Consider the following 24,686-nt stretch of genomic DNA (forward strand, 5'->3'; position numbering starts at 1 on the left):
AAACCACCAACTCCAGGTACCCAAAAATTGCTGCTCCGACTCCACAGCCCTGGTGACCAATAGAGACCTCTAGCGTTTGTCACGTGACACACAGCTCCCCGGGAGTGAAGTGACAGGAAGAAGCCCTGGCGGTGGAGAGAAGACACAGGAGAAAGCAAGCAGCGGGCAGCTGAGAGTAGATCCGCTGCTGCATTGGTCAGCCAAAAATCGAACGCTGCTAGCGACACGCTCCTGACCCCATAGAGTAAAATCTTTCATTTGGCACAAATTGACTGAATCGATTGATTTTGCCCCAGAAATACATTGTTCAGGAATTGTTTGCGGCATCAGTTTCTAGCATTTTCAAAAAATTATCGATTCAGATATCGATGGAATAAAAATATTAAATAATTGTCATGTGTATTTATATACCTTTATGCTATACCTTACTTACATGATATATATCGACATGTATTTAGGCTAATTGAACTTTAAAATAAGACAAAAAGAATCCCAGCGAGTCAACTTAGAGATGATCACACAAATACAATTAAGATTGTACAACCTATTATACAGAGATTTCATCCCATTGGAAGAATCAGTTTAGAGGATACAGTGATTGACAATGAAGTTCTTTGGGAATTATAGGATTGGATCTAAGCAGATTTTCACACGTGGGATGACGTACAATTTAACGCTATTTTCTCTGTGATATGCAATGGGATTGTACAATCAGTGCTGTATGCACCAATCTCAATCAGTATTTAAAGGGAACCTAAACAGAGGACATGCATGTTTCCTTTAAAATAATACCAGTTACCAGACTCTCCTGCTGATCCTGTCTCTCTAATGCTTTCAGCCACAGCCCCATAACAAGCATGCAGATCAGGTGCTCTGACCGAAGTCAGACTGGATTAGCTGCATGCTTGTTTCAGGTGTGCGATTCAGCCACTATTGCAGACAAAGTACAGCAGGACTGCCAGGCGACTAAACTGTATCATCTTGCTTGTCAGGGGGTTGGGCACAGACTGAATAATCCATGAAGACTGCAGCCTACAACAATGGCAGTCTGTGATACAGGAATTGAGCAGTGTCTGAACTCCTGACCAGGTATTTTCCAAGTGATTTATGTGACATAAGCTAATGGAGCTGGGAATTTATGGACATAAAATAAATAAATAAAACAACCTGTGCTGCCAAATGCTGCACAAATCCAGGGAGACATTGTACCTGGAGTGGGGCCATTTAAAGGGGAACTGAAGAGAGAGGTATATGGAGGCTGTCATGTTTATTTCCTTTTAGACAATACCAGTTGCCTGGCAGCCCTGCTGATCCTCTGCCTCTAATACTATCAGCCATAGCCCCTGAACAAGCATGCAGCAGATCAGGTGTTTCAGTGGTTCAGACTTATAAGTCTGATCTGACAAGACTAGCTGCATGCTTGTTTCTGGTTTTAATCCGATACTACTGCAGAGAAATAGACCAGCAGGGCTGCCAGGCAACTGGTATTGATTAAAAGGAAATAAACATGACAGCCTCCATATACCTCTCTCTTCAGTTCCCCTTTAACGTATACTCGGGCAAGCCGCTTTGTGGGATATGAGGTTACAGAGATGCGGGGGCATTTGTGCAGAGCCTTACCAAGTTCTCCGACATCTCCCAAGAGCTTCTGCTTCTCTGTGAATTGCTTCGGTAGTAAGTCGCCGACATTTGACTCAGAGGTAATGGCCCGGGCAAATGCAGTATTTGCAGATGAACTGCAGTATATGACAAGAGCATGCCCACTGGGAACAAAGGAGAAAAGAAAATGTGGACACAAAGGGGACGGATCTGACACTGCGCATGAGAGTACCTTCAGGTCAAAGGTCAGCAATTTACTTAAAGAGGAACTCCAGTGAAAATAATGTAATAAAAAAAAGTGCTTCATTTTTACCATAATTACGTATAAATGATTTAGTCAGTGTTTGCTCATTGTAAAAACCTTTCCTCTCCCTAATTTACATTCTGACATTTATTACATGGTGAAATTTTTACTGTGGGCAGGTTATGTAGCTGCTCCTAGCTGTTTTGGCTGTTAGAGACAGCTGTAAACAGCTGATTCCTGTCTGTGAACCTTGTTACATTGTAACAAACTGCCAAAAGTACCGCAGTCCCAGAGCTTCTTGTGGGAGGGGTTTCAACACAAAATCACCCATACAGCGCTCCCTGAAGGCCTGTTTGTGAAAAGCAATAGATTTCTCATGTAAAAGGGGGTATCAGCTACTGATTGGGATAAAGTTCAATTCTTGGTTGGAGTTTCTCTTTAAAGAGACTCCGTAACAAAAATTGCATCCTGTTTTTTATCATCCTACAAGTTCCAAAAGCTATTCTAATGTGTTCTGGCTTACTGCAGCACTTTGTACTATCACAGTCTCTGTAATAAATCAATGTATCTTTCCCCTGTCAGACTTGTCGGCCTGTGTCTGGAAGGCTGCCAAGTTCTTCAGTGTTGTGGTTCTGTGATGCATCTCCCCCCTCAGGGGGGAAAGAAACACACAAATGATCTCTTGAGATTCAAAAGGAATGCTGTATACAGCCTGCTTGTGTATGGATGTATTTTCTATGTGTGGACATACTGTACATCAACCTACTTCCTGTTTTGGTGGCCATTTTGTTTGTTTACAAACAAACTTTTTAAAACGGTTTTTAACCACTTTTAATGCGGCGAGGAGCGGCGAAATTGTGACAGAGGGTAATAGGAGATGTCCCCTAACGCACTGGTATGTTTACTTTTGTGCGATTTTAACAATACAGATTCTCTTTAAGTCGAGGCCGCTACCGGAGCAATTCATGACGAAACTGAGCCTCTCTGGAGACATCAGAAAGCGTGGTAAGGCTTGGTTCACACATAAATCTGCACTTTTCCGGTCCAGTACTGTCCTGTCAGTTTTGTATTGGTTTTCTATCAGTTTTACCTGACTGGACAAGAAATGTACACCTTTCATGTGTGAACACAGCCATAGAAACACATAGAAAACTGATGGCAACTGTCAAAAACTGACAGGACTGGACACCTTTTCATGTGTGAATCAAGCCTAAGGCTCTGCACACATGGCCCACATCTCTGTAGCCTCAAATCCCACGCAGCAGTTCACCCACCACCTTTACATCTCTTCACGTGTCTGAAATTTAAACCCTGTCTGAAACTTTTGAGAAGGAAGTGAACAAATTTGGCTACAGTTCAACGCAAAGAAAAGTAGATGGAAAGAAGGTCTCTACCTGCTCCTTTATAAATTGGGCCGACCACTGCTCTGCCTGCGCGGCTGTCTGGGTAGGCGCGCCCGCAGTCTGGGGGAGGGACACGTCGCCGTCTCCTATCTTCCTGACAAATTGTAAGAACTGAGAGAGAAAGAAAAATGGAGACGTGAGGTCCGAGCACAGAGCAGGTGGGAATTAAATGACTACAACAGAATGCAAACAAGACCCTGTAGTGAGAGGGATATGGAGGCTGCCATATTGGTTTTATTTTAAATCATGTATTCGGCCTAACCATCCTGTGCCTTTAATACTTCAAGGTACTGGCCAAGAACGTCGTGGGGCAGCTCTGCTGACACTAGACTCACAGCGGAGACTGCCCTCCCAGCCAAGGGTCATCTAGCAGGTGCACAATGCTTAATAAGTAATCAGGTTTATAAGTCAGTGTAGTGGTGGACAGAATTCCTACTTCATGAGGAAAATATACTTGGCATTGAAGCACAGGATGAACAGAGCATTGTTTTGAACTCAGCTGCTGGATGGGTTGTTCAGTAGTAACCACGTGACACTCAAGGGCGGCGAAACTATACAAGACTACCATTTCCCAACATAACCACAACAGAGCTTGTGGCAAAGGAGTGGTGGCAGAGGCAGAGATAAGGGCGGAGCCCTTTCCTGTTTTGGATTCCCTGCATGTTATGCGCAGCTTGCTGATAGGGTGAGCAGGGTTCCCGCGGTAACTTGGCTGTCCCAGAATGCAGGTTATGGAGCTCATACAGATAAAGTAGCTGTGTGAGAGATCTGGGCAAGTAGGATGATAGAGTATTCGCTAACTCCATGCAGACCATAGAAAAAAAGATGATGCTGTACATGGGCAATTCTGTACATTCCTTTGTTTACCTGCTCTGGTCACCACCCACCTCATCCGTATTCCTTTTTATGCAAAACAGATGGGAGCCCAAAGCTTACATCCTGGCAGAGATTTGTAGCTCACAGGAAGCTGGATATTAGGCCACACCTTACAGACAGGAAGCAGGCCATGTGTTTGGGGGGTCTGTATGTACAGGTTTCCAGGTAAGCACAGAAAAACACAGATTCCTCGATCAATGCAAGGTCAAAAGTAAGTATATATAATTCCCAGAACAGAACGTGTTCTTTCAGGCTGCCTCCATATCCCTCATACTTCAGGGCCACACTAGCAGAGTATTTCCATTCATCTTATCCACCCAATTATCTCAGAAGATCAGCCAATCAACAAAGAACAGAATAATTAAGGAGAAGTAACTGTCACAAAATAATGGTTTAACGGGTAATTTCATTAATTATTATTAAGAACACACATTATGGCTACACAAATTAAAGGGAAATTCTAAATTGTGAAAAATTAAATTGCCCCCTACATGCTATTCAAATATGAATGATAATAGCATTATCATTATCTCTTTCTGGTTATATTCTTTGAAAGATGCCCGGCTCTCCGTTTCATCCAGTGCTTTATCACTTAACCCTTTAGCAGGTTCAATAGTTATATCTCTATGCACTGCTTTTGACCTCAGTTGGCAGAACTCGTCGTGCTGTAAATTTTTGGAATGCTTAGATCTCTCTCTACTAGCAGAAAATAGAGAAACCGAAAGCAGAAGTCCTCTGTTTTTGTTTCACACTGCCCCCTAGTGACAAGTGGCCATAAATACACAATGCAGCAGTATGAAGCATGGAAAACAAAAGTTTGCTTTCTCAAAACAGAAAGCATTTGCAATAATTCAGGTTGGAGTGAGCTTGAGATGTCTCCCAGTGCATCACTGCTGAATATATGCAAATTAACCATTGTCGTCCTTAGAAGCTAAACACACCTCCAGAACCGCTGGAATGCAACGTATGTGTCAGCTTGTAATTAGTACAGAGCCATAATAATCCAACATGCATACAGACCGTTTTGGATTGTTTGATCCTCATCAGTGCATGGCATGGATTAATTTGGCTCTATGGAGTAGGACTTGGAAAACCCAGAGGTACAGACTAACCAGCAAGCTCATGGTGAACCAGAACTCATTGAAGTGTGTGAGGGGCTACAATGGTCCAAAAAGCCACCTTACTAAAATGCATGGAAATCAAAAGTTTGCTTTCTTAAAACAGAAAGAATTTGCGATAATTCAGGTTGGAGGGAGCTCCGAGATGTCTCCCAGTGCATCACTGCTGAATATATGCAAATTAAAAGCAAGAAACCGTAATAAAGAATAAAAATAAATTGTACTAAAATAAATTGGCCTGGAGCACTTGTAAGCCTCAAAATAAACTGGCTGCTAAATGGTTAAACCCAATTAAATCCTGAGGGCTCGTTCCCACTATCGCGAATCTGCATGCGTCCAACGCATGCAGATCCGCACATGTAATGCAAGTGGATGGGCCTGTTTCCACTGTAGCGTTGTTGAGGTGCGTTTTTTTCAGCGTGAAAAAAACGCACAAAAGAGCCAACGATTTCGCCTGCGTCGGGAATCCGTGCGAATCGCCGCTAATGTATTTAATAGTAAAAACGCATGCGTTTGTTACATGCGTTTTTACCCGCGATTTCGCACCTTTTTCAATTTTATTTAGCCCTGGCAGTGTCATGGTTAATTTCGCATGGCACCCTGCCATGCGAAATCGCATGCGAAATCGCGGGTAAAAACGCATGCGGAAACTCATCCGCATGCGTTTTTACAAGCGTCGGAATGCGGCCGAAATCGCGTCGCAACAGTGGAAACAAGCCCTGAGGCTTTGATTTCTGAACCACCTGACAGCTAGTTCTGCGGGATTTAGAACAAACCTGAAGCAGAAAACAAAGCCTGAGATAAAAAAAAAACAGCAGAGATTGCCAACAGTGTGCAAGCCTGTCTGCCTTTCCTGTAGCTGCAGATGTAATAAGGAAAAGCTGAACAGGGATTAAAGAGAGATGAGCTTGCCTATCGTAGGTCAGTGAAGCCATCTGTCACATGGAGGAACTAATAGGGATATGCTTGAAAAGTCAGAGGACTGAGACTTTCTCCTGACACTGGAGGATTTCCACCTGACACTCCTTAGCCACAGAGCTAATTTGCTTGTTTTTCTATGTGTGGCTCCAGAACAAAATATCACTTTGGTGAAAACCTCTGATGATCTATTCTATTGTGATAACCTTTGTTCAGATATATTTCATGGCCACTATAAAGCCCTCACTCCGAGCTCTCTATTGAAAGGAAATAGTGCTGTTTACAGGAGGAGATCAGCCACTAAGGAACACCACAGCAATGGAATTAATCTGTCTTAACGTTTTCTTCATACAACATAACTGAAGGGAGCAGCAATTATGTGATACAGCCAGCAGAACCAATAAACAAGAATTCTGATAAAATGAAACGGTGTAGAGAATACAAGAACTCCACCCACCACACGCCTGGCTTACCTGGCTATTGGCCAGTTTGGGGTCTGTGACTTTGGAGAGGAGAGACTTGGCCTCTCGCTGTAGGTCATCCTCAGGCTGGTACTCTTCACACCTATAGAGCGCAAAATAACACATTGATCAGAGAAGACCCTCAGTCCAATACATGACCCAGCCCCACAGGGCCACCCAAGACAACACACGACCTGAACCATGAGGTCAACACAACATGTAACTTAGACCATGGGCACAACAACACACAGCCTGGAACCTCATCCCAAGACAACATAAGACCCAGACTCTGAGCCCAAGGCATGTCACTAGGACCCTCAGCCCAACAACACAACCCAGACTCTGAGTCCAACACCAAACCATGATACGCAGACCCTCAGATCAATACAACATGCAAACAAGTCACACGACACAATGCAACAGCACGTCTGTACGACAACAACCAATCAGATCATTTTTCTCTGTCATAGGCAAGAAAAATGAAATAGAATCTGACTGGTTGCTCTGGGTGACACTCCAATAAAAGGAGGAACATTATTTAGTCTGAAAATCCTCTCCTCACCATTTCTCGGCCATCACCGCCTCACTCTCCCCCAACCACAGCTTCTCCTCAGACTGCTGCAGATATTCCTCTGCCCAACGTGATGGTGATGACTGGACATCTATTCACGTGACAGACAAGAGAAAACATACATTACACACAGGTAGACTGCATCAAAGTACTATTGGTAAACGTATGCTTGAAACTCAACTCTAAAAAAACATTGTTATTCTAGGACAGGAAAGTATGAAAATGGATTAAAACTAATTTGGGGTTTGTATCATTTTCTGTGTCCCCATCCGGAGAAGATTCCTCCACTTCCTGCCCAGAGAGGAAGTCGGCAAGGCCCTCTAGCAGGGAGATGGACAACAACAAACAATCTATTTTGCTGGACGAGGAGGCGTTAGAATGTCTGTCAAGCTCTTACTGCTGTAGTTCACTTCTTAATCCCAGAACCACCGGGGCTTCTTTTAGGCCAGTTGCACATCTAAGCAGTGCAGTGATCACGTAGCAGGGGACCCTGCTAAGCGATCAATAAATCGCAGGAATAAGCATTCATATGACCCTGCACGACGGTGCAGCAACAGGGTCATATGCACATCCCCGCTCATCGACGAACTCCCTGCTGGGCAGGAAATAAGTCACTGGAATTTCACACACCGCGGTCCCGTCATGCACATTCACTGCATTGCCCACTGACTTGCATTACTGCACAATCTGTGCAGTGATAATAAGAAGTCCAGTATTTGTGTAGCACTTTTCTCCTGACGGACTCAAAGCAATTCTTAGTAGATAGTAGCAGTGTTAGGGAGTCTTGCCCAAGAACTCCTTACTGAATAGCTGCTGACTTAAGCCTCGTTCACATCAGGGCCATTTCTGTGTGCTTTTCACAGGTATTGATTTTCCCATGTGATTAAATGTGCCTCGTTCACATGTGTGCGCTTGCGCTGAGCTAAGTTACAAAAACGTAGTGTTGCATGCATTTCTGTGTATTGAGCTGTAAAGCGCACATCGGTGCAAGTGAATGGGTGCACTTTTTTAGCGCATGCGTTTTTTTTACCTCTAATTTTTTTTTTTTTTTTTTTTTAAATATACATTTTCATATGAAAACAAAGCTTTATTGATAGCTGTTACAATAAGCAAAACCTGCTTAAAAAAAGCGTAATGCACTGAAACGCACGCCGAAACGCATGTATTTTTTTTCATGCGCTTTTACCCATTTCTTAACGCACCCAATGTGAACGAGGGCTTACTGAACAGAAAGAGCTGAGATTTGAACCCAGGTCTCCTAAATCAGAGACACGCTACAGGCTATCTCCTGTAGCGTCCTCTGTGCCTTCAAAATTCATGCAGGTACAGACCTTTGTTTTGTGATTTGGGCTCGTAAGTCCTTTAACCTCCTTGCCGGTTATCCCGAGCTCAGCTCGGGGTAACCTGCGCAGGAGGATTTCTCAGGCCCCGCTGGGCCGATTTCTATGAAATAAAAAGGAGCACACGCACTTTGCCAGCCGCGTGTGCTACCTGATCGCCGCCGCAGCGCGGCGATCCGCCGCGTGCAGCAGCGAAAGAGGGTCCCCCCAGCCGCCCGAGCCCAGCCGGAACAAACAGTTCCGGCCAGCGCTAAGGGCTGGATCGGAGGCGGCAGACGTCAGGACGTCGGCTGACATCCATGACGTCACTCCGCTCGTCGCCATGGCGACGAGGAAAGCGAAACAAGGAAGGCCGCTCGTTGCGGCCTTCCTTGTTTATTCTGGTCGCCGGAGGCGATCGAAAGTGCGCATCCGGAGCGCCCTCTAGTGGGCTTTCATGCAGCCAACTTTCAGTTGGCTGCATGAAATAGTTTTTTTTTAATTTAAAAAAAACCCTCCCGCAGCCTCCCTGGCGATTTTAATAGAATGCCAGGGAGGTTAACCAGCACACTTTTCAGCCACTCACCGGTAGGCACGGTTCACGCGGTAACACGCAGTAGACTTTGCCATGGCATTGTGGTGATTTGGACACTTCCGTCACAACGTGTCGACTATGCAATTCTCCATAGACTTGCAAGACCCTTGCAATGAGGAAGACTACTGTGACGCGACGCAACACGTCAAGTGTTCAAGGGGCCTCAAAGTAATGAGGGTCCACAGGACAAGAGGTGAAGGAATATCTCCCCTTTGAACAAAGAGAATATAAAAAAAAAAAAAGCTTGAAGAAGTCTCCAGCTCCTTTACAGATGATACCACGCTGCTGCATGCTGGGTAGATTTATCAAGCCACAAGGAAGTATAACTGGAGAAAAGTTGATAGTGGACATGCTGCCCAAAGCAGCCAATCTGGTTTCCGCTGCTGCATGAAACAAGGATTCTGATTGGTTGTTCTGTATACCTGCATCCCTGGCATTAGAGCTCTGGTATGTTTTACACACAATCAGTGTGAAGATATGATGAGTAATGTGAAGAACTGCTACAGTGCTGCCCATAATTATTCATACCCCTGGCAAATTTTGACCTAAAGTTACTTTTATTCAAACAGCAAGTAATATTTTGACAGGAAATGACATAGGTGTCTCCCAAAAGAAAATAAGATGATGTACAAAAGGCGTTATTGTGGGGGGAGGGGGGGGGGAAATTCTCAGCTTTTATTTACATTTGAGCAAAAAGTGCCCAGTCCAAAATTATTCATACCCTTCTCAAATCAATAGAAAAGCCTTTATTGGCTATCACAGCAATCAAATGCTTCCTATAATAATTGCAGACCAGCTTTTTGCATAGGTATTTTTGCCCATTCATCTGTAGCAATGAGCTTCAAATCTTTCAGGTTATTATTATTATGGGCAGCACTGTATATAGCATTCCAAGTAGTTCTAATAAATGTATACATTTCATGTCAGTGCCCAAGATTGTTCTTCCCTGGAGTTTGGGGTCATTGGATAATGGTTAGGTACACAATAAATAGGTGTTCTCAGCAAGGAGCTCACGTTTATCAGGACACAGAGCTGAACATGTGTGTAACCTTTACTGCAGGTTAAAGTACGGCCGACCTGTCACCTACATACACTGACTTCAGCCATTCCCTGAGACACCGCATAACATTGACTGAACGTCACATGGTACAGTGCAGCCCATCTCTAAAGAAACAACAGTCTGAAAACAGATCATCTGAGCACATTAACGCATGACAATGTAGCTATGTTTTATGCTAAGTACACACAATGCATTTTTTCAGTCGATTTTCGATTTGTTTTTCCGCTCAATTCTCTTAACTTTTCTTATAAATTTCTATTCCCTTCTATGAGAAATCGACCAGAAAAACAATCAAAAATAATATTGGACATGGCGGAAATTATCTACTGAACCATCCATCTAACACAAAATTGTGTGGCGTGTTCCTAGCATTACAGAAATGCCATGCAGTGCCGACCCTCTTCAATTATACTGAAAGGGACAGCACTGCATTGTGCATGGAAATGAATGCAACGGTGTTGTCAGAAAGCACTGCTGCAAGGCGCTATGTGTGCCCATCAGAGAGTGCTGTCTTGGGATGGTCAATGAAATGCAAATAATTGTGATTTGATGCAAGATTATGCAAATATATGCTGCTTGAAAATGGACCAATCTAATGTTATCTCAGCAGGATCTGATAGGTTCATGTTCAAGATGCAAACATTTGCATAATGCTGTATCAACTCGAATTATTTGCATCTCAATGACCATCCCTAGTGCTGTCTATGCATTGTCTGATGTCACTGTGTATTGCAAAAGAAAGGCGTCAGTGTGCTCAGGCCTTTATAATCACCATCAGGGACGTAGCAATAGGGGTTGCAGACTGCATCGGGGCCCTTGGGCCAGAGGGGCCCCTGAAGGGTCCTCCCTCAACTACAGTATTAGCTCTCTATTGGTTCCATGCTCATAATAATCACTTCTATAGATACTTTGAATAGTGGTAATCATTAACAAACTGTTTCTTATCCTCTTCCTGCACCTCTGACACTGCAGTTGCCATTGGCAGGTTTTGGGGCGCCGTATCAATTGCTATGTATAGAGTGTTTGTGGGTCCCCATCTTAAATTTAATTTGCCAAGATAGAAGACCCAAAGTGACATGATTACTGGAAGCCTGATGACGGCACACATCTGACAGCGGTAGTAATTGTATCACTGACACATCCCACATTGTAGCTCTCTAAACATAGACGACAGAGTGGCTTACCTGCTTGTTCCGTAAACTCTCGAGACCAGTCCTCCTCCTCCACCACCCCCGGCTCCTCTGCCAGAAACTCCTCCGACCAGTGTTCAGACAATGCCAAATCTGCCACACCAGGAGCTGCAAAGGGACAGTGGGAAAGTGAGATAGGGAGACAGGCATGGGGAAGCAAAATAGAAGGGAGATAAGGATAGAAGGGGAGATGAGAAACAAGGAGGAAAAGAGAGCGAAAGAAAAAAAAATAGGGGGGGGGGGTATTGGGGCAGGAGTGTGACAGGTAGAGTAGGAGGGAGATAGTGATAGGGAGAGAAATATACTGTGGCAGTTGCTGAGAAAGCATGTCTGAAAAGTGATTGATAGTGTTGATGACCCAGATCCACTCTGGGATTTGCTATTCTCCATGAGACAGTTGCCCAGATAAGAGAAACCGGCTGATATGGTCAAAGGAGTCCTGCTCTGGAAAACACATGTCTAATGCTGGGTACACAGCATACAATTTTCTGTTTGATTTTCCGATCCATTTCCATTCACTTCTATGAGAAATCAACCAGAAAAAAAGATCGAAAATAAGATCGAACATTGAATGGAAATGATCTATCGAAACCATCTAACAGAAAATCGTATGGTGTGTACCTAGCATAAGGAGAACTATACAAAACAAGGCATCAGAGTTCTGTGCTGCAGAAAGTCTTGGTTGTATTTTGATTTGGGACAAATGGTAGGTTTGCACCCAGTAGAGGGGATTTTTCATCTATACGTTATAGCTAGTCACTCAAGTTTTGTTACCCTTGGCTGTAAATAGTGTTTTAGCCTGTACAGCACACATAAAGCACCTGTGTTGGTGAAACACACAGGCTGTCTCCAGAACTTGCTTTGCACTGTGCGCATCCCAGAAATTAAAAAGTACAATGTGTATGTGTACACGTGTATGTATAGTGTGTGAGATGCTTGTGTATGAGAACAGTGTGTATATGTTCAAGTACCGTACATTGTGAGCAGTGCATGCAGTACAAGGTATACAGTGTGCAGAGTGTTTGTTAGTGTCAATGGAGGCTATGTGGATAAACAGGTAAGTCAATAATTGTCTGTGCTTTTTTCTTTTACACTTTGCAGAGCTGCTGCACACAGTGCTGACATAAGCAATAAGATAATAGCTGCAAAGAAAAACAGGCAGCAAAAAAATCAGCTATGGGAAAGAACAGTGGCAATATATGGAGTTATATGTTTAAATATGCCACATAGAAGTTTAAAGTGGTCTGAAACTGACATTACATTCAATAAAAATGCGTTTTCTTCTTTTTATTACTCATAGTTATATTTGTTTTTGTGCACAAGTAATAATATCTGTCTACAAATTACAAGTTTCCAAAGTGTAGTTTATCTTGCCCTGAACGTTGCCATTGCATTTTATTCCAGCTGCTTTTTATTATATATTAAAATCTTCTAGCGAGCTGTTCTAAACTGTGTCTATACCTGAAGCAGAGAGAGCTTCTCAGAGTGTTTACAGTTGTTTACACACAAATGTAACAACATTGGAATGTAAACAAAGATACTGTTATCTCCAGACTGGATGCGAATTTGAAGCTGAATAACCTTTCCATAGCAGGACAATGTGCTGTGTTTAACAGTTTCAATGATGTTCTGCTACAATTTTTTTCTGGGCTAGTAGCTTTATAGTAGCTTTAAGGCTGTAAGGAATCTTTTAGAGCAAAGTAGAAATGACTTTCAAACCACTTTAATAATTACAGAGCTCCGATTTCCCCCTTTTTACAGCTAAAAATTCAGACTTCACATTTTGGTCACGTCCCCAAAAAGCAAGTTTCTGTCTGCGCAAATGAGGCTACTGATAGAACTACATCATCCCATTTATCAGAGTGCTAGGGGAAAAGCCACAGACTGAATCTGTATAAGATGATTGCAGTTTATAGCACTGATAATCTGTGGGGAAAGAAGTAACCAGCGTTTGAGCTTTTGACGTGGCACTTTAATTAAATTGCAATAAAGTGAATCACAATTAAAAGACACATCAGCAAATGAAAAACAGGGTGGGGGTTTGTGGGGTACTAGTAACATCAATACATGGCATATGGACTTTTACAGTGGTCCTCATATCTGTTTACCAATTAAGATTGTAATTAAGAGTTACTTTTTAGGAATATTTGTTTTTCATTTACAGACCCACAAACTGCTTTCGTTTGCTGATTTACACTTAGAGTAGGGTCACACTTGTTTAAAAAACGTATCCATGGCTCCGTTTTGGGGCCCTGGCCAAAACCAGAGCCATGGATACTAATGTTAAAAATAGCAGGAGTCTTGACTCATTTTCAAAACAGATATGTGTGCGCTCCGGGGATCAGATGGTCTGGATTTGCAGGATTTTCGCACACCCCAAATACACGGAGGGGTAGTGAAAAGCTATGCAAAAACGGACTTCCCTCTACAAAGGCATATTTGGACACAGAAACGGATCCGTTTTCTGTGTCCCAGCCCTGCCTGTGGGTGGAGAGGTGGCCGCCATGCTGGAGGGGGTAGTAAGCCTGGGTCCCCCTTCCCCTCCCGCTAGATACTTAAAAAAAAATAAAAATCAATGTATAAGCAAGCAGCGAACGTGGAACTTACACACCACTTCCTTGCATTCCACCGCTCGCCGCGTTACGTCCTGCAATGCAACCCAATGAAGTACAGAGGGCGGCATTGCAGGAAGTGACGGTGAGCAGTGGAACGCAAGGAAGTAAGTTCCCCGCTCGCTGCTATCTTATATATTGATTTTAAAAAGAAACTAGCTGGAGGGGGAGCGGAAAAGGGGGACACAGGTGAAGTGTCCACCCCCTTCCCACCCACAGCCAGGGCTGCGGATACGTTTCCACAGACTGGAAACGTAAGCTGAAAAACTGACTTTTTAAAGAAAAATGGGGAGAGAAAAAAAATTGTTTACAAAAACGGATCCGATCTGCAACCACCAAGTGTGGACCGAGCCTTATGCTAGTCATTACATTGTTTTCACTACAGTTCCTCTTCAACTTCATGCAGACGTAGGTAAATTATATCTGTGGCCATAAACACATTAAATGATAGGCATGTGTATTAAGGAGCTTGCAGTACTTCTACCCCATGCCAAGTTGCTCTTACCTCGGAGGGGCTGTGGGCGGAAGTTGCTCTGCTCAATTTCCTGCATCTCCGCCAGGAGTCCGTCCATCTTGAAGGTGTGAGGGGCGCGGGCGTGCAGGGACGGTACCCGAGAATGCAGGAACTCCGAAACAAGCTGTAAGAGACAAAATAAAAAAACAGCAGTTCACATACACCAGCAAAATGCAAAACGTGCAGCTTCAGCCAAATCTAGGCAGCGCAGACCGCCATACCTAGTGTCAGCTGATGAGCAGGGAGGAAGAAAGTGATGTCACCAGCTTCTAGAAAGCTGATTGGCCCACCACAGGACACATGCAAGGAGAGGGATCTACAGGTAAAGTGCAAAATAAGGGGAAAAGGTGCTGGAGGATGTGGTTGCTTGCAGATTTATAACAAACTTACTACCCTCCTCCGGTAATATAAAGCAGAGATGTGAAATTGTCAACAAAGGTTCATATAGTCAGAACCTTGGGGTTTTCCAGTAGTAATATATGATATCAGGGCCATGGCCATGACAGTTCCCTCTCTGTGAACCTTGTTGCATTGTGGGAAGAAACAGCTGTTTTCAACTGCCAAGCAAGCAGCAACTCCCTCTGCTGCCAAGCAAGCAGTAACTCCCTCTGCTGCCAAGCAAGCAGTAACTCCCTCTGTGCATAGAGCTCTCAGTAAATGGACATTCCACAGAATTCCTGACCACTTTGGGGGACAATTTAGGAATGATCACTGTACAGACACCATGCTGGGCTCTGGAATGAGCCTGTTTTGATCTATGGAGAGGAGAGATTGGAAGCATGCTGTCATGATAATAATGTTACGTTATGTGTTATTCCTGGATTTTTCAACCCGATTATACCCGAAAATAGCTGAAACTACCACGATCGCTCTGGACAATGAAATGCTAAATGCTTTAAACCAGGATTGAATGTCATCACAATCAGTAGCCAATATCTCCTTTCCCACAAAACCTTTTCTCAAATAGATCATCAGGGATCTCGGTGTGGCCGATATTGTGGTGAAACCCCTCCTACAGTGTGATGTCAGGGCCATGGTCCTGAAAGTTTGCAGTCTGTGAACCTTGTTGCATTGTGGGAAATAACAGGTGTTTCCAACTGCCAAGCAAGCAGAATCTCCCTCTGTGTGTGTTTATAGATAATGGCAGTTGGCGCATTTTCTTTTCATCTCTGCCAGTAGTAAACATGATAACTCGCAGGCATACAGGGGAATCAAACAACATGAACTAATTACACAGCGAGTATCAATCATTTCTTGATCTATATTCTATTTTTTTTAACTTCTCATTTTGCAACATATGGATATTTTTTTCCCCTACTACTATATTTGGTTACATTTTCTCTTTAAAATAAAAATAATACACAAATGCTCACCTCATCCTCAGTGGCTTCTCCGAGAGGCTTTGAAATCTGATTAAAACAAGCAGAAAATAACATAAGAAAGTAGAAGATACTAAAACAAACATGTCCATCTGTGGTACAGGAGGTGTGTGTGTGAAGAAGGGCTGTGGAGTCGGAGTCGGAGAGTCGGGCAATTTTGGGTGCCTGGAGTCGGAGTCGGGAAAAAATGCACCGACTCCGACTCCTAATGAATTTGTAACTGTAATTAAAATAGAAAATATGATAAAATGTTATATTTCTCAGATAATAGTCATTAAAAATAATGTATATATACAGTAATAGCTGTGCTTAGTCCACAAAAATGAAATAAACCAATCAAAATTAGTTACTTGTGCTGCTTCAATAAAGCAGTCCCGTATTTTTAAGGTCAGATATACATATCTGATTGTGACTGTATATATGATGTGTACACAGGAATCTCTTATATATACTAAATAACATCTATGCTGTAAGAATAAAGCCTGATGTGTAGCTGTGTCACTAATAGAGATGGTCAATGAGATGGAAATAATTCTGCATTGATGCTGATTTATGCAAATGTATGCACTCCCTTTGCTCATGAAATCAAATAATTTGATATGTTATTAAAATTTGGTTTGGTGACTACAAATTAAAGGGTAACTGAGACGGATGAAAAGTAAAGTTTTATACATACCTGAGGCTTCCTCCAGCCCCCTTCAGGCCAATCAGTCCCTCTCTGTCCTCCACCACCCGGATCTTCTGCTATGAGTCCTGATAATTCAGCCAGTCAGCGCTGTCCAGCCGCATGCCGCTCCCACAGCCAGGAACATTCTGCACCTGCGCAATAGTGCTGCACAGGTGTAGTATGCTCCTGGCAGCGGAGTGTGTGCATGCGCACTACGCCTGACTGGCTCAAGTACCTGGACTCATAGCAGAAGATCCAGGTGGTGGAGGAGGACAACGAGGGACTGATTATCCTGAAGGCGGCTGGAGGAAGCCCCAGGTATGTATAAAACTTTAATTTAATCTGTCTCAGGTTTACTTTGTTACACAGTAGTACTATACTCTACATATGCACTCCCCACAGAGCTGCAGGGAATCCACTGAGAATGCTGTGCACATTAAACACAGAGGTGTTGTCTGTTTACAATCTCCTCCTTCCCCTGCAGAGTACCTGCACATCATTCTTACATGTACCCACACTTACATTGCCTAGGGCCTGATAGATGTTCTTTGTTCCGGTTTGTACCTTTTACAAGTACTCTTACCAAGGACTAGTTTTAGTCTAAAGGGAATAAATATAGTAGTCTACATATCCTTCTCACTTCAGTTGTCTTGTAAAATTCCTAAGCGTTGGCAGTTAAGAGACGAATTTCATGTTACATACTTTTAATCAACAAAATTGTAATATGCAAATTAGAGGAGTCGGTGGAATCCTAAACTGAGGAGTCGGTGGATTTTTGGACCGACTTCACAGCCCTGGTGTGAAGTGTCTGTTATTTTAAAGTACTAAATTAGTTAATTATAGGTGTGACGTGCACTGGAGTAAGAGACTGTACAGCTTTACAATTTTACATGATAACAGGACAATTAATGACTGAGACGATGAAGGTTAACTGTTCCAGGTGAGACAGGAAGCTGAAAAGCTGTAACAGGAAGTGGATGTCACCTGACTGCCCTGTGGACTGGCAGAGCTAAACAAAGCACAATGCTGCCACACACCACACAGAAAAAATAAGTCTACCCATAGCCAAAATGTGTGGTTTTTTTTTAAGCTTTTAAAGTGGACCTGAACTCTTGCATAGGACATTTCTTGCACAGGGCAGAACGTCTGTATGTATTTAGAGAGTTTAGTCTATTTTCCCCTCATCTGGGACTAATCACATCTGTAATTTGATCTCTCTGCTGTCAGCTGACTGCCTCAGCAGAGCAGCTAATTTGTAAACGTAGGATGTTAACCCTATGTCGGCTTCCATGAAAGCAGGAAGTAGAAAAAGAGCAGATTTATTGCAGGATTGGTATCAGCTGTAACAAAGATATGTTTTTATTAAAATATTATTATGCTGTTGTGTATCTTTTAGAGCAGAGAGGGAGTTCTGAGTCCATGTCCAGGTGAGACAGGAAGCTGAAAAGCTGTAACAGGAAGTGAATGTATCACCTGAGTGCCCTGTGGGCTGGCAGAGCTAAACTAATCACAATACAGCCACACACCACACAGAAAAAATAAGCAGTGTTCTCCCCAGGCTCTTTTAGCCGGGTGCCCCACCCGGCTAGTTTTGGTGACCACCCGGCTGTCATCTGCTCACCTCCTCCTATGCTGTAAGCAGAGTTGCTCACAGAAGCACCGGGCCTGCATTCTCTCCTCTCGCCCCACCCGGCTACTTTTTCATGCCACCCGGCTGGAAAAAATTTCTGGGGAGAACACTGATAAGTCTAACCAAGGCCAAAATGTGTGTGGTTTTTTTTAAAGCTTTTAAATGATTGAGATCAGCAAGTTGGTAGGCATAGCTGTGACGTCAGATGTGCAGAGATCTCACCACAGGAGTCCTCTAGAGATAAAAGGATCCAGTAGGGGGCATAAACACCTGGTAGTGAATGCAGTAAATGTGATTTGCGCAAACGACCCATCGTTTGGACGTCCAAACGACCGGTCGTTCGGACGTCAAATCGGGCGTGTGTGCAGTCTGGCGGATCGCTCAAGTCCGCTCTTATCAGCTGAACGACAGATTGTACACACGCCCGATTTGACGTCCAAACGACAGGTGGTTTGCGCAAATCCGACGTGTGTATGTACCTTTAGGAACTTGGGAAAGAAAAGATCTCACCACTGAAGTCGCGGAGATACAGAAGATTCCGTCAGGGGGTACAGGAGGACCTGGTAGTGGCTGTAGCAAATGTGTAGAGCTCTTACTGTACGTGTTCTAGAAAAACAAATGAGTCCAGTAGGGGGAGGCCCTGGTAGTGGGATTGGCAAGTGTGCAGAGCTGGGCATTTAGGAAGAGGAGATCCCACCACTGGAGTTCAAGAAAGATGACTCCAGCAGGGTGACAGGTGCCCTGTTAATGTATGTGGCAGGTATACAGAGCTGGGAACTCATCAAGTGAGATCTGAGATAAAAGTGTGCAGAGCCAGGAATGCCCAGCCTGCTGGAGGAACATTAGCTGAATAACATCTGGAGTAACAATACTTATCCTATGTAACAGGATGCTGCTGTGCTGGGCTTCTTTTTGGCTATTAGTGTTTATAGAAAAGTTTACATAAAGCACATCGTCCTATACAATAAAATGCAAGTGTCTCTGCGTCATCAACTGAATGGTTGTGTGTCCCTGGCTTTTTTGTACTGAGCATGTGCGCAGCCAGGGCAGTTAGGACACAGGGGGGGATCTGACAGTTTGCTGTGTGTGGTTCACAGAGGTTCTCAGTGCATTGTGGGAAATAACAGCTTTTACCAACTGTCAAGCAAGCAGCTTCCTGTGTGCGTATACTTCAGACAGTGGTGGGGAACGAGCAAGTGGGACGCGTATGTGCACACATTGCGGGGGTAGCGGTTGTGACCTAGCGCCCGTTTAACGGGCGGGCCTTTTTACTAGTGTAATCATAATACTGACAGTAAACCGGTATATAGTACAAGCATGACACAGCTAGGGTCAGGTGACTCCAGGGCACAACATGACACAAACAGGATACATTTGTATTCAGTTCAGGGCTGTTGGAAGAAATCTCTCTGCTGAGGGAGACACAGGGAGGGGAGCTGGGGGTGATGAGGTCAGGGGAGGCAGACACAGGTGTACCGGGGCAGTAGGACAAAGGTGATCCACAGGCAAGTAAGATAGCTGGCAAAATGAGGCAGGTGGGAGGGGGACCAGTAGAACCGCAGCAAGGGTATCAGGCATGCAGGAAAAGGGGAAGGGAGGGGGGCAAGAGTAGGGTGAAGGATAGGGAAACCAGCAGGACAGGAAAGACACTGGGGCAAAAAGGAGGGGGAGCAGCAGGGAATGGGCTCACTGGGGGTAGAGAAAGGGGGCTGCAGGTAAAGGCACACTAGGGAAAAGAAGGGGGGCTGCAGGGAAGGGGCACTTTAGGGCAGAAGGGGAGCTGCAGGGAAGGGGCACTTTAGGGCAGAAGGGGAGCTGCAGGGAAGGGGCACTTTAGGGCAGAAGGGGGGCTGCAGGGAAGGGGCACTTTAGGGCAGAAGGGGGGCTGCAGGGAAGGGGCACTTTAGGGCAGAAGGGGGGCTGCAGGGAAGGGGCACTTTAGGGCAGAAGGGGGGCTGCAGGGAAGGGGCACTTTAGGGCAGAAGGGGGGCTGCAGGGAAGGGGCACTTTAGGGCAGAAGGGGGGCTGCAGGGAAGGGGCACTTCAGGGCAGAAGGGGGGCTGCAGGGAAGGGGCACTTTAGGGCAGAAGGGGGGATGCAGGGAAGGGGCACTTCAGGGCAGAAGGGGGGCTGCAGGGAAGGGGCACTTCAGGGCAGAAGGGGGGCTGCAGGGAAGGGGCACTTCAGGGCAGAAGGGGGGCTGCAGGGAAGGGGCACTTCAGGGCAGAAGGGGGGCTGCAGGGAAGGGGCACTTCAGGGCAGAAGGGGGGCTGCAGGGAAGGGGCACTTCAGGGCAGAAGGGGGGCTGCAGGGAAGGGGCACTTCAGGGCAGAAGGGGGGCTGCAGGGAAGGGGCACTTTAGGGCAGAAGGGGAGCTGCAGGGAAGGGGCACTTCAGGGCAGAAGGGGGGCTGCAGGGAAGCAGCACTTCAGGGCAGAAGGGGGGCTGCAGGCAAGGGGCACTTCAGGGCAGAAGGGGGGCTGCAGGGAAGGGGCACTTCAGGGCAGAAGAGGGGCTGCAGGGAAGGGGCACTTCAGGGCAGAAGGGGAGCTGCAGAAGGGAGGGGATGAGAAGCTGCTGAACAAGACAGGGTGGTAAGGGGGGCACAGTGGGTGAGAAAGGAGGGGTGGCAGGGGGCTGATAGCACAGACAGACAGCTGAACAGACCACACACACAGAGGACCCCCCCACCCTCGGGGGGTAACTCACCGCTGCGGTCCCTGGGGGCCAGGCCACGTGCGGCAGCCCTTCTTCACGCAGCCCCTTGTCCTGGGTGAAGTGACCGGTCAGCTTCATGAGAGGATTCGCCCCCCCACACTCTGGGTCCACCAATCCCCGCATGGCCATGGCTGCAGCCTGCAGGACACACACAGAGACGTCAGAGGAGATCGCCCGATGTCCCCTCCCTCGCCCGACCAGCACGGATCGCCCACCTGTTGTCTCCGTGCGTCCCCCGATGTCACTGTCCCTCTGCCCCGATCATGTCTGCCGCTTGTCTCACAGTTCAGGGTTCAGAAGGAGGGGTGACAGCAGAGAACGCCTGTCTGGGGGAGGCCGGAGGCAGCCAATCACTGGGGAAAGACGGCCAGACAATAGCCAATCACTGCGGTTATACAGACAGCCAATCACTGGGGAGACACAGATAGCCAATCACTGGGGAGAGAAGGACAGGCAATAGCCAATCACTGGGGAGAGACAGATACAGACTGCCAGTGACTGGGATAGTGACAGTCAGACAGACACACAGTGACAAGGCAGAGGAGACAGGAGAGGCCAGACATGGCATATCTGTTACTAATGATCCAGTGCACCCCATGGTGCTGTCCTCACACTGAGACCCCAGGGTGCTGCTGTCCTTACACTGAGACCCCAGGGTGCTGCTGTCCTCACACTGAGACCACAGGGTGCTGCTGTCCTCACACTGAGACCACAGGGTGCTGCTGTCCTCACACTGAGACCCCAGGGTGCTGCTGTCCTCACACTGAGATCCCAGGGTGCTGCTGTCCTTACACTGAGACCCCAGGGTGCTGCTATCCTCACACTGAGATTATTCAGCTAGAGCTGCCTGTTGAAGTTTTTCTTCCCTGTCTTTTCTCATACCTCTGCTTCACCTCATCTCCTCTATTTCTCCTGTTCCTGTTTTGCTCTATTTCACCCCCCCCCCTTTCTTTCCTCCCCTTTATTTTTCCTTCCACCCTCCTGTAATACCTCCCTCTGTATTGCATCTCCTCTCTTTATACCTTTGGTTAGCTTGCTGTACTTTATCTCCCACTTGAATTTCTCCTCTCTTTCCTCTCCTTTTTATCTTTCAACTCCTCACCTTTATTATTTCTTTCCCCCTTTTTTATTTATACCAGAAAACTCCTGATTCTCAAAGGAATCGCGAGTGCGTTCACCACAGCTGTCGCACTAAGCCGCCACAGGTGCGGACACCCCTGCAGCTGTGCGTGCACACCACACCTGCTACACAAAGCAGCCGCCCACTCTAAGCCACCCCCACTGGTGCAGACACACCTGCAGCTGCGCGTGCACACCACACCTGCCACACAAAGCAGCCGCCCACTCTAAGCCACCCCCACAGGTGCAGACACTCCTGCAGCTGCATGTGCACACCACACCTGCCACACAAAGCCACCACCCACTCTAAGCCACCACCCACTGGGGCAGACATACCTGCAGCTGCGCGCACACACTACAGCTGCTACAATAAGCAGCCGCCCACTCTAAGCATCCCCCCACAGGTGCAGACACACCTGCAGCTGCGCGCACACACCACACCTGCCGCACAAAGCAGCCGCCCACTTTAAGCCACCACCCACTGGTACAGACACCCCTGCAGCTGCGCGCACACACCACACCTGCCGCACAAAGCAGTCGCCCACTCTAAGCATCCCCCCATAGGTGCAGACACACCTGCAGCTGCACGCGCACACCACACCTGCCGCAATAAGCAACCGTCAACTCTAAGCCACCACCCACAGATGCAGACACACCTGCACACCACACCTGCCGCAATAAGTAGCCGCCCCCTCTAAGCCACCACCCACAGATGCAGACACACATGCACGCGCACACCTGCCGCAATAAGCGGCCGCCCCCTCTAAGCCACAACACACAGGTACAGAAAACCTGTAGCTGCGCGAGCACACCACAATTCTGTGGCCGGCAGCGTTTTGTGCAGGTGCAGTACATCTGCATCTGCGCAGAATGCTCCAGCGCATCTGCAACGGAGGGGACCCCGGGCACTGGCTGGAAACGGAGCTGTGGCAAAAGACATTTAGGCTGCCAGGGGCTGTAGGAAGCCTCAGGGGTAAGTAGATTTTGTTTTTGTTTTTTTTTAACCCCGGACCTTTCCTTTAAGAATATAACATTTTATACTGTACACACTGAATTTGACATGTCGGTATCGGTATCTTAAAAAGAGGTTAAGATAACAAAATGCAGTTTTTGTGCATTATTGGCTAGAGCACAGAAGTCAAGCACAAGGCCTGCAGGCTGAATGTGGCCCTCCTTGCCATCTTATGTGGCTGGGCCCTCGAGAGCTTTCAATGCTCATCATAGTAAGCAGCAAAAGAAAGACAGCACACTGCCTTCCTGTCCAGAGGAGCACACAGGTGACAGCGTTTCTGACTGAAACTATTATCAGTTTTAAACAGGGTGCAACAATAATCACCCCCCCCCCCCTTCCCTGCATAATTATCATGGGCTCCCCTACTTGGATCCAATCTTGAAAGAGGGACAGAGGGATTTGGTTCCCAAAGAGGAACTATCCGTTCAAAAGTGGGACGGTTGGGAGCTATGAGGAAGACTGCACCTGTCGCTAATTACCATTGCAAAAATCCATCTCATCCAGGCTGCCAAAGCATTCAAAACCGTTCATGGTGGCATCAACCTCTGCAGGTTTGTTTTAATACAAAGGGGAGGGTAGGAGGTGCCCAAGATACCAGTTTTCACAGACTCTACAGGCGCCCAGGACCTTGTGGACATACTACATTTTACAAGACGTGAATTTGACCTGATGAAGCGGATTGTATCCGCGAAACGCGTTGCCTGATGTGAATAATAAAATCTGGTATTTGTAAGAGAAAAAATTCGCATTTTTTAAGCTAGACCTCAATAAGGTAAGACCTCTTACCTATTTATAGTGTTAAAACTGATATCTTGGGCGCCTCCTACCCTCCACTTAGTGTTTACAGTAGCCTCCCTAAGAGGAGGTTACTTAGTCTTTTATCTCACTCTGAGTTAAAGACGATTTTTTATTTTGGAGCTGCGACCACCATACCGAACAAAGGCCGAGTGAGGACGGTACTTCCTCACCTGCACAAAACAGTGGTTGCTTGGTTTGCACCCCACACTTGTGAGTATTCTGACACTTGCCTACATATTTGTCCAGCACTAACCAGAAGGTACTACACGAGATTGAGCTCCCGGTGTCCCTGTGTCTTTTTTTTCTCACTTCCAAAGTTTAAATACAAAGTTGCTGCCTCTTCAAGGGTGTAGCAATAGCCATAGCAGCTGCTATGGGGAGCAGGAGGTGAGGGGGCCCAAGTGGTACTTGATGATTTACCATTACCTTTTTTTTGTTTCTCCACCCTATGAATCTGTCTAAGGCCTCTTTTCCACGGACTGTTGAGCTGTGTGCTCAGCAAGCAGTTGCCAGGTAGAGATGTAGCGAACGGTTCGCGGGCGAACGGTTCCAGGCGAACATTGGGGGTTCGCGTTCGCCTGGACCAAGCGAACTTTTGCGGAAGTTCGATTCGCCCCATAATGCACTATGAGGGTCAACTTTGACCCTCTGCATCACGGTCAGCAGGCACATTGTAGCCATTCAGGCTACACTAAGCCCTGGAGCCCCACCCCCCCTTATATAAGGCAGGTTTGCCGGCCATTACACTCACTCGTGTGCCTGCTAGAGACAGACTAGGAACAGCTGCTGCAGACTTGTTCTCCTAGGGAAAGATTAGTTAGGCTCTTGGTCTTGGCTTGCTCCTGGCTGATTGTTATTGCTAAAATAGCACCCTTCAACAGCT

General features: G+C 46.1%; 1 protein-coding gene across 5 annotated transcripts in view; it reads right to left on the reverse strand.

Moving 5' to 3' along the window:
• The window catches only part of PEX5 (peroxisomal biogenesis factor 5), a 41,769-nt gene extending 20,609 nt beyond the window's left edge, over window positions 1-21,160 (reverse strand). For 3 of the 5 annotated variants that reach the window (XM_068258755.1, XM_068258754.1, XM_068258753.1), the window contains exons 1-7: window positions 21,090-21,160; window positions 20,866-21,012; window positions 15,854-15,889; window positions 14,472-14,604; window positions 11,349-11,462; window positions 7,182-7,281; window positions 6,632-6,722 (exon numbers count right to left, since the gene is read on the reverse strand). In XM_068258755.1, coding sequence (XP_068114856.1) covers window positions 6,632-6,722; window positions 7,182-7,281; window positions 11,349-11,462; window positions 14,472-14,604; window positions 15,854-15,889; window positions 20,866-21,003 — 612 coding nt within the window. In that variant the 5' untranslated portion in view covers window positions 21,004-21,012; window positions 21,090-21,160. Of the gene's footprint in view, window positions 1-3,237; window positions 3,358-6,631; window positions 6,723-7,181; window positions 7,282-11,348; window positions 11,463-14,471; window positions 14,605-15,853; window positions 15,890-20,865; window positions 21,013-21,089 lie in introns of all 5 variants that reach the window. The other 2 variants (XM_068258752.1, XM_068258751.1) reach the window with 1 other exon arrangement.
• Between the last annotated feature and the right edge of the window lie 3,526 nt (window positions 21,161-24,686).

This window comes from Hyperolius riggenbachi, chromosome 10, assembly GCF_040937935.1.
Source record: "Hyperolius riggenbachi isolate aHypRig1 chromosome 10, aHypRig1.pri, whole genome shotgun sequence".
Lineage (NCBI taxonomy): Eukaryota > Metazoa > Chordata > Amphibia > Anura > Hyperoliidae > Hyperolius > Hyperolius riggenbachi.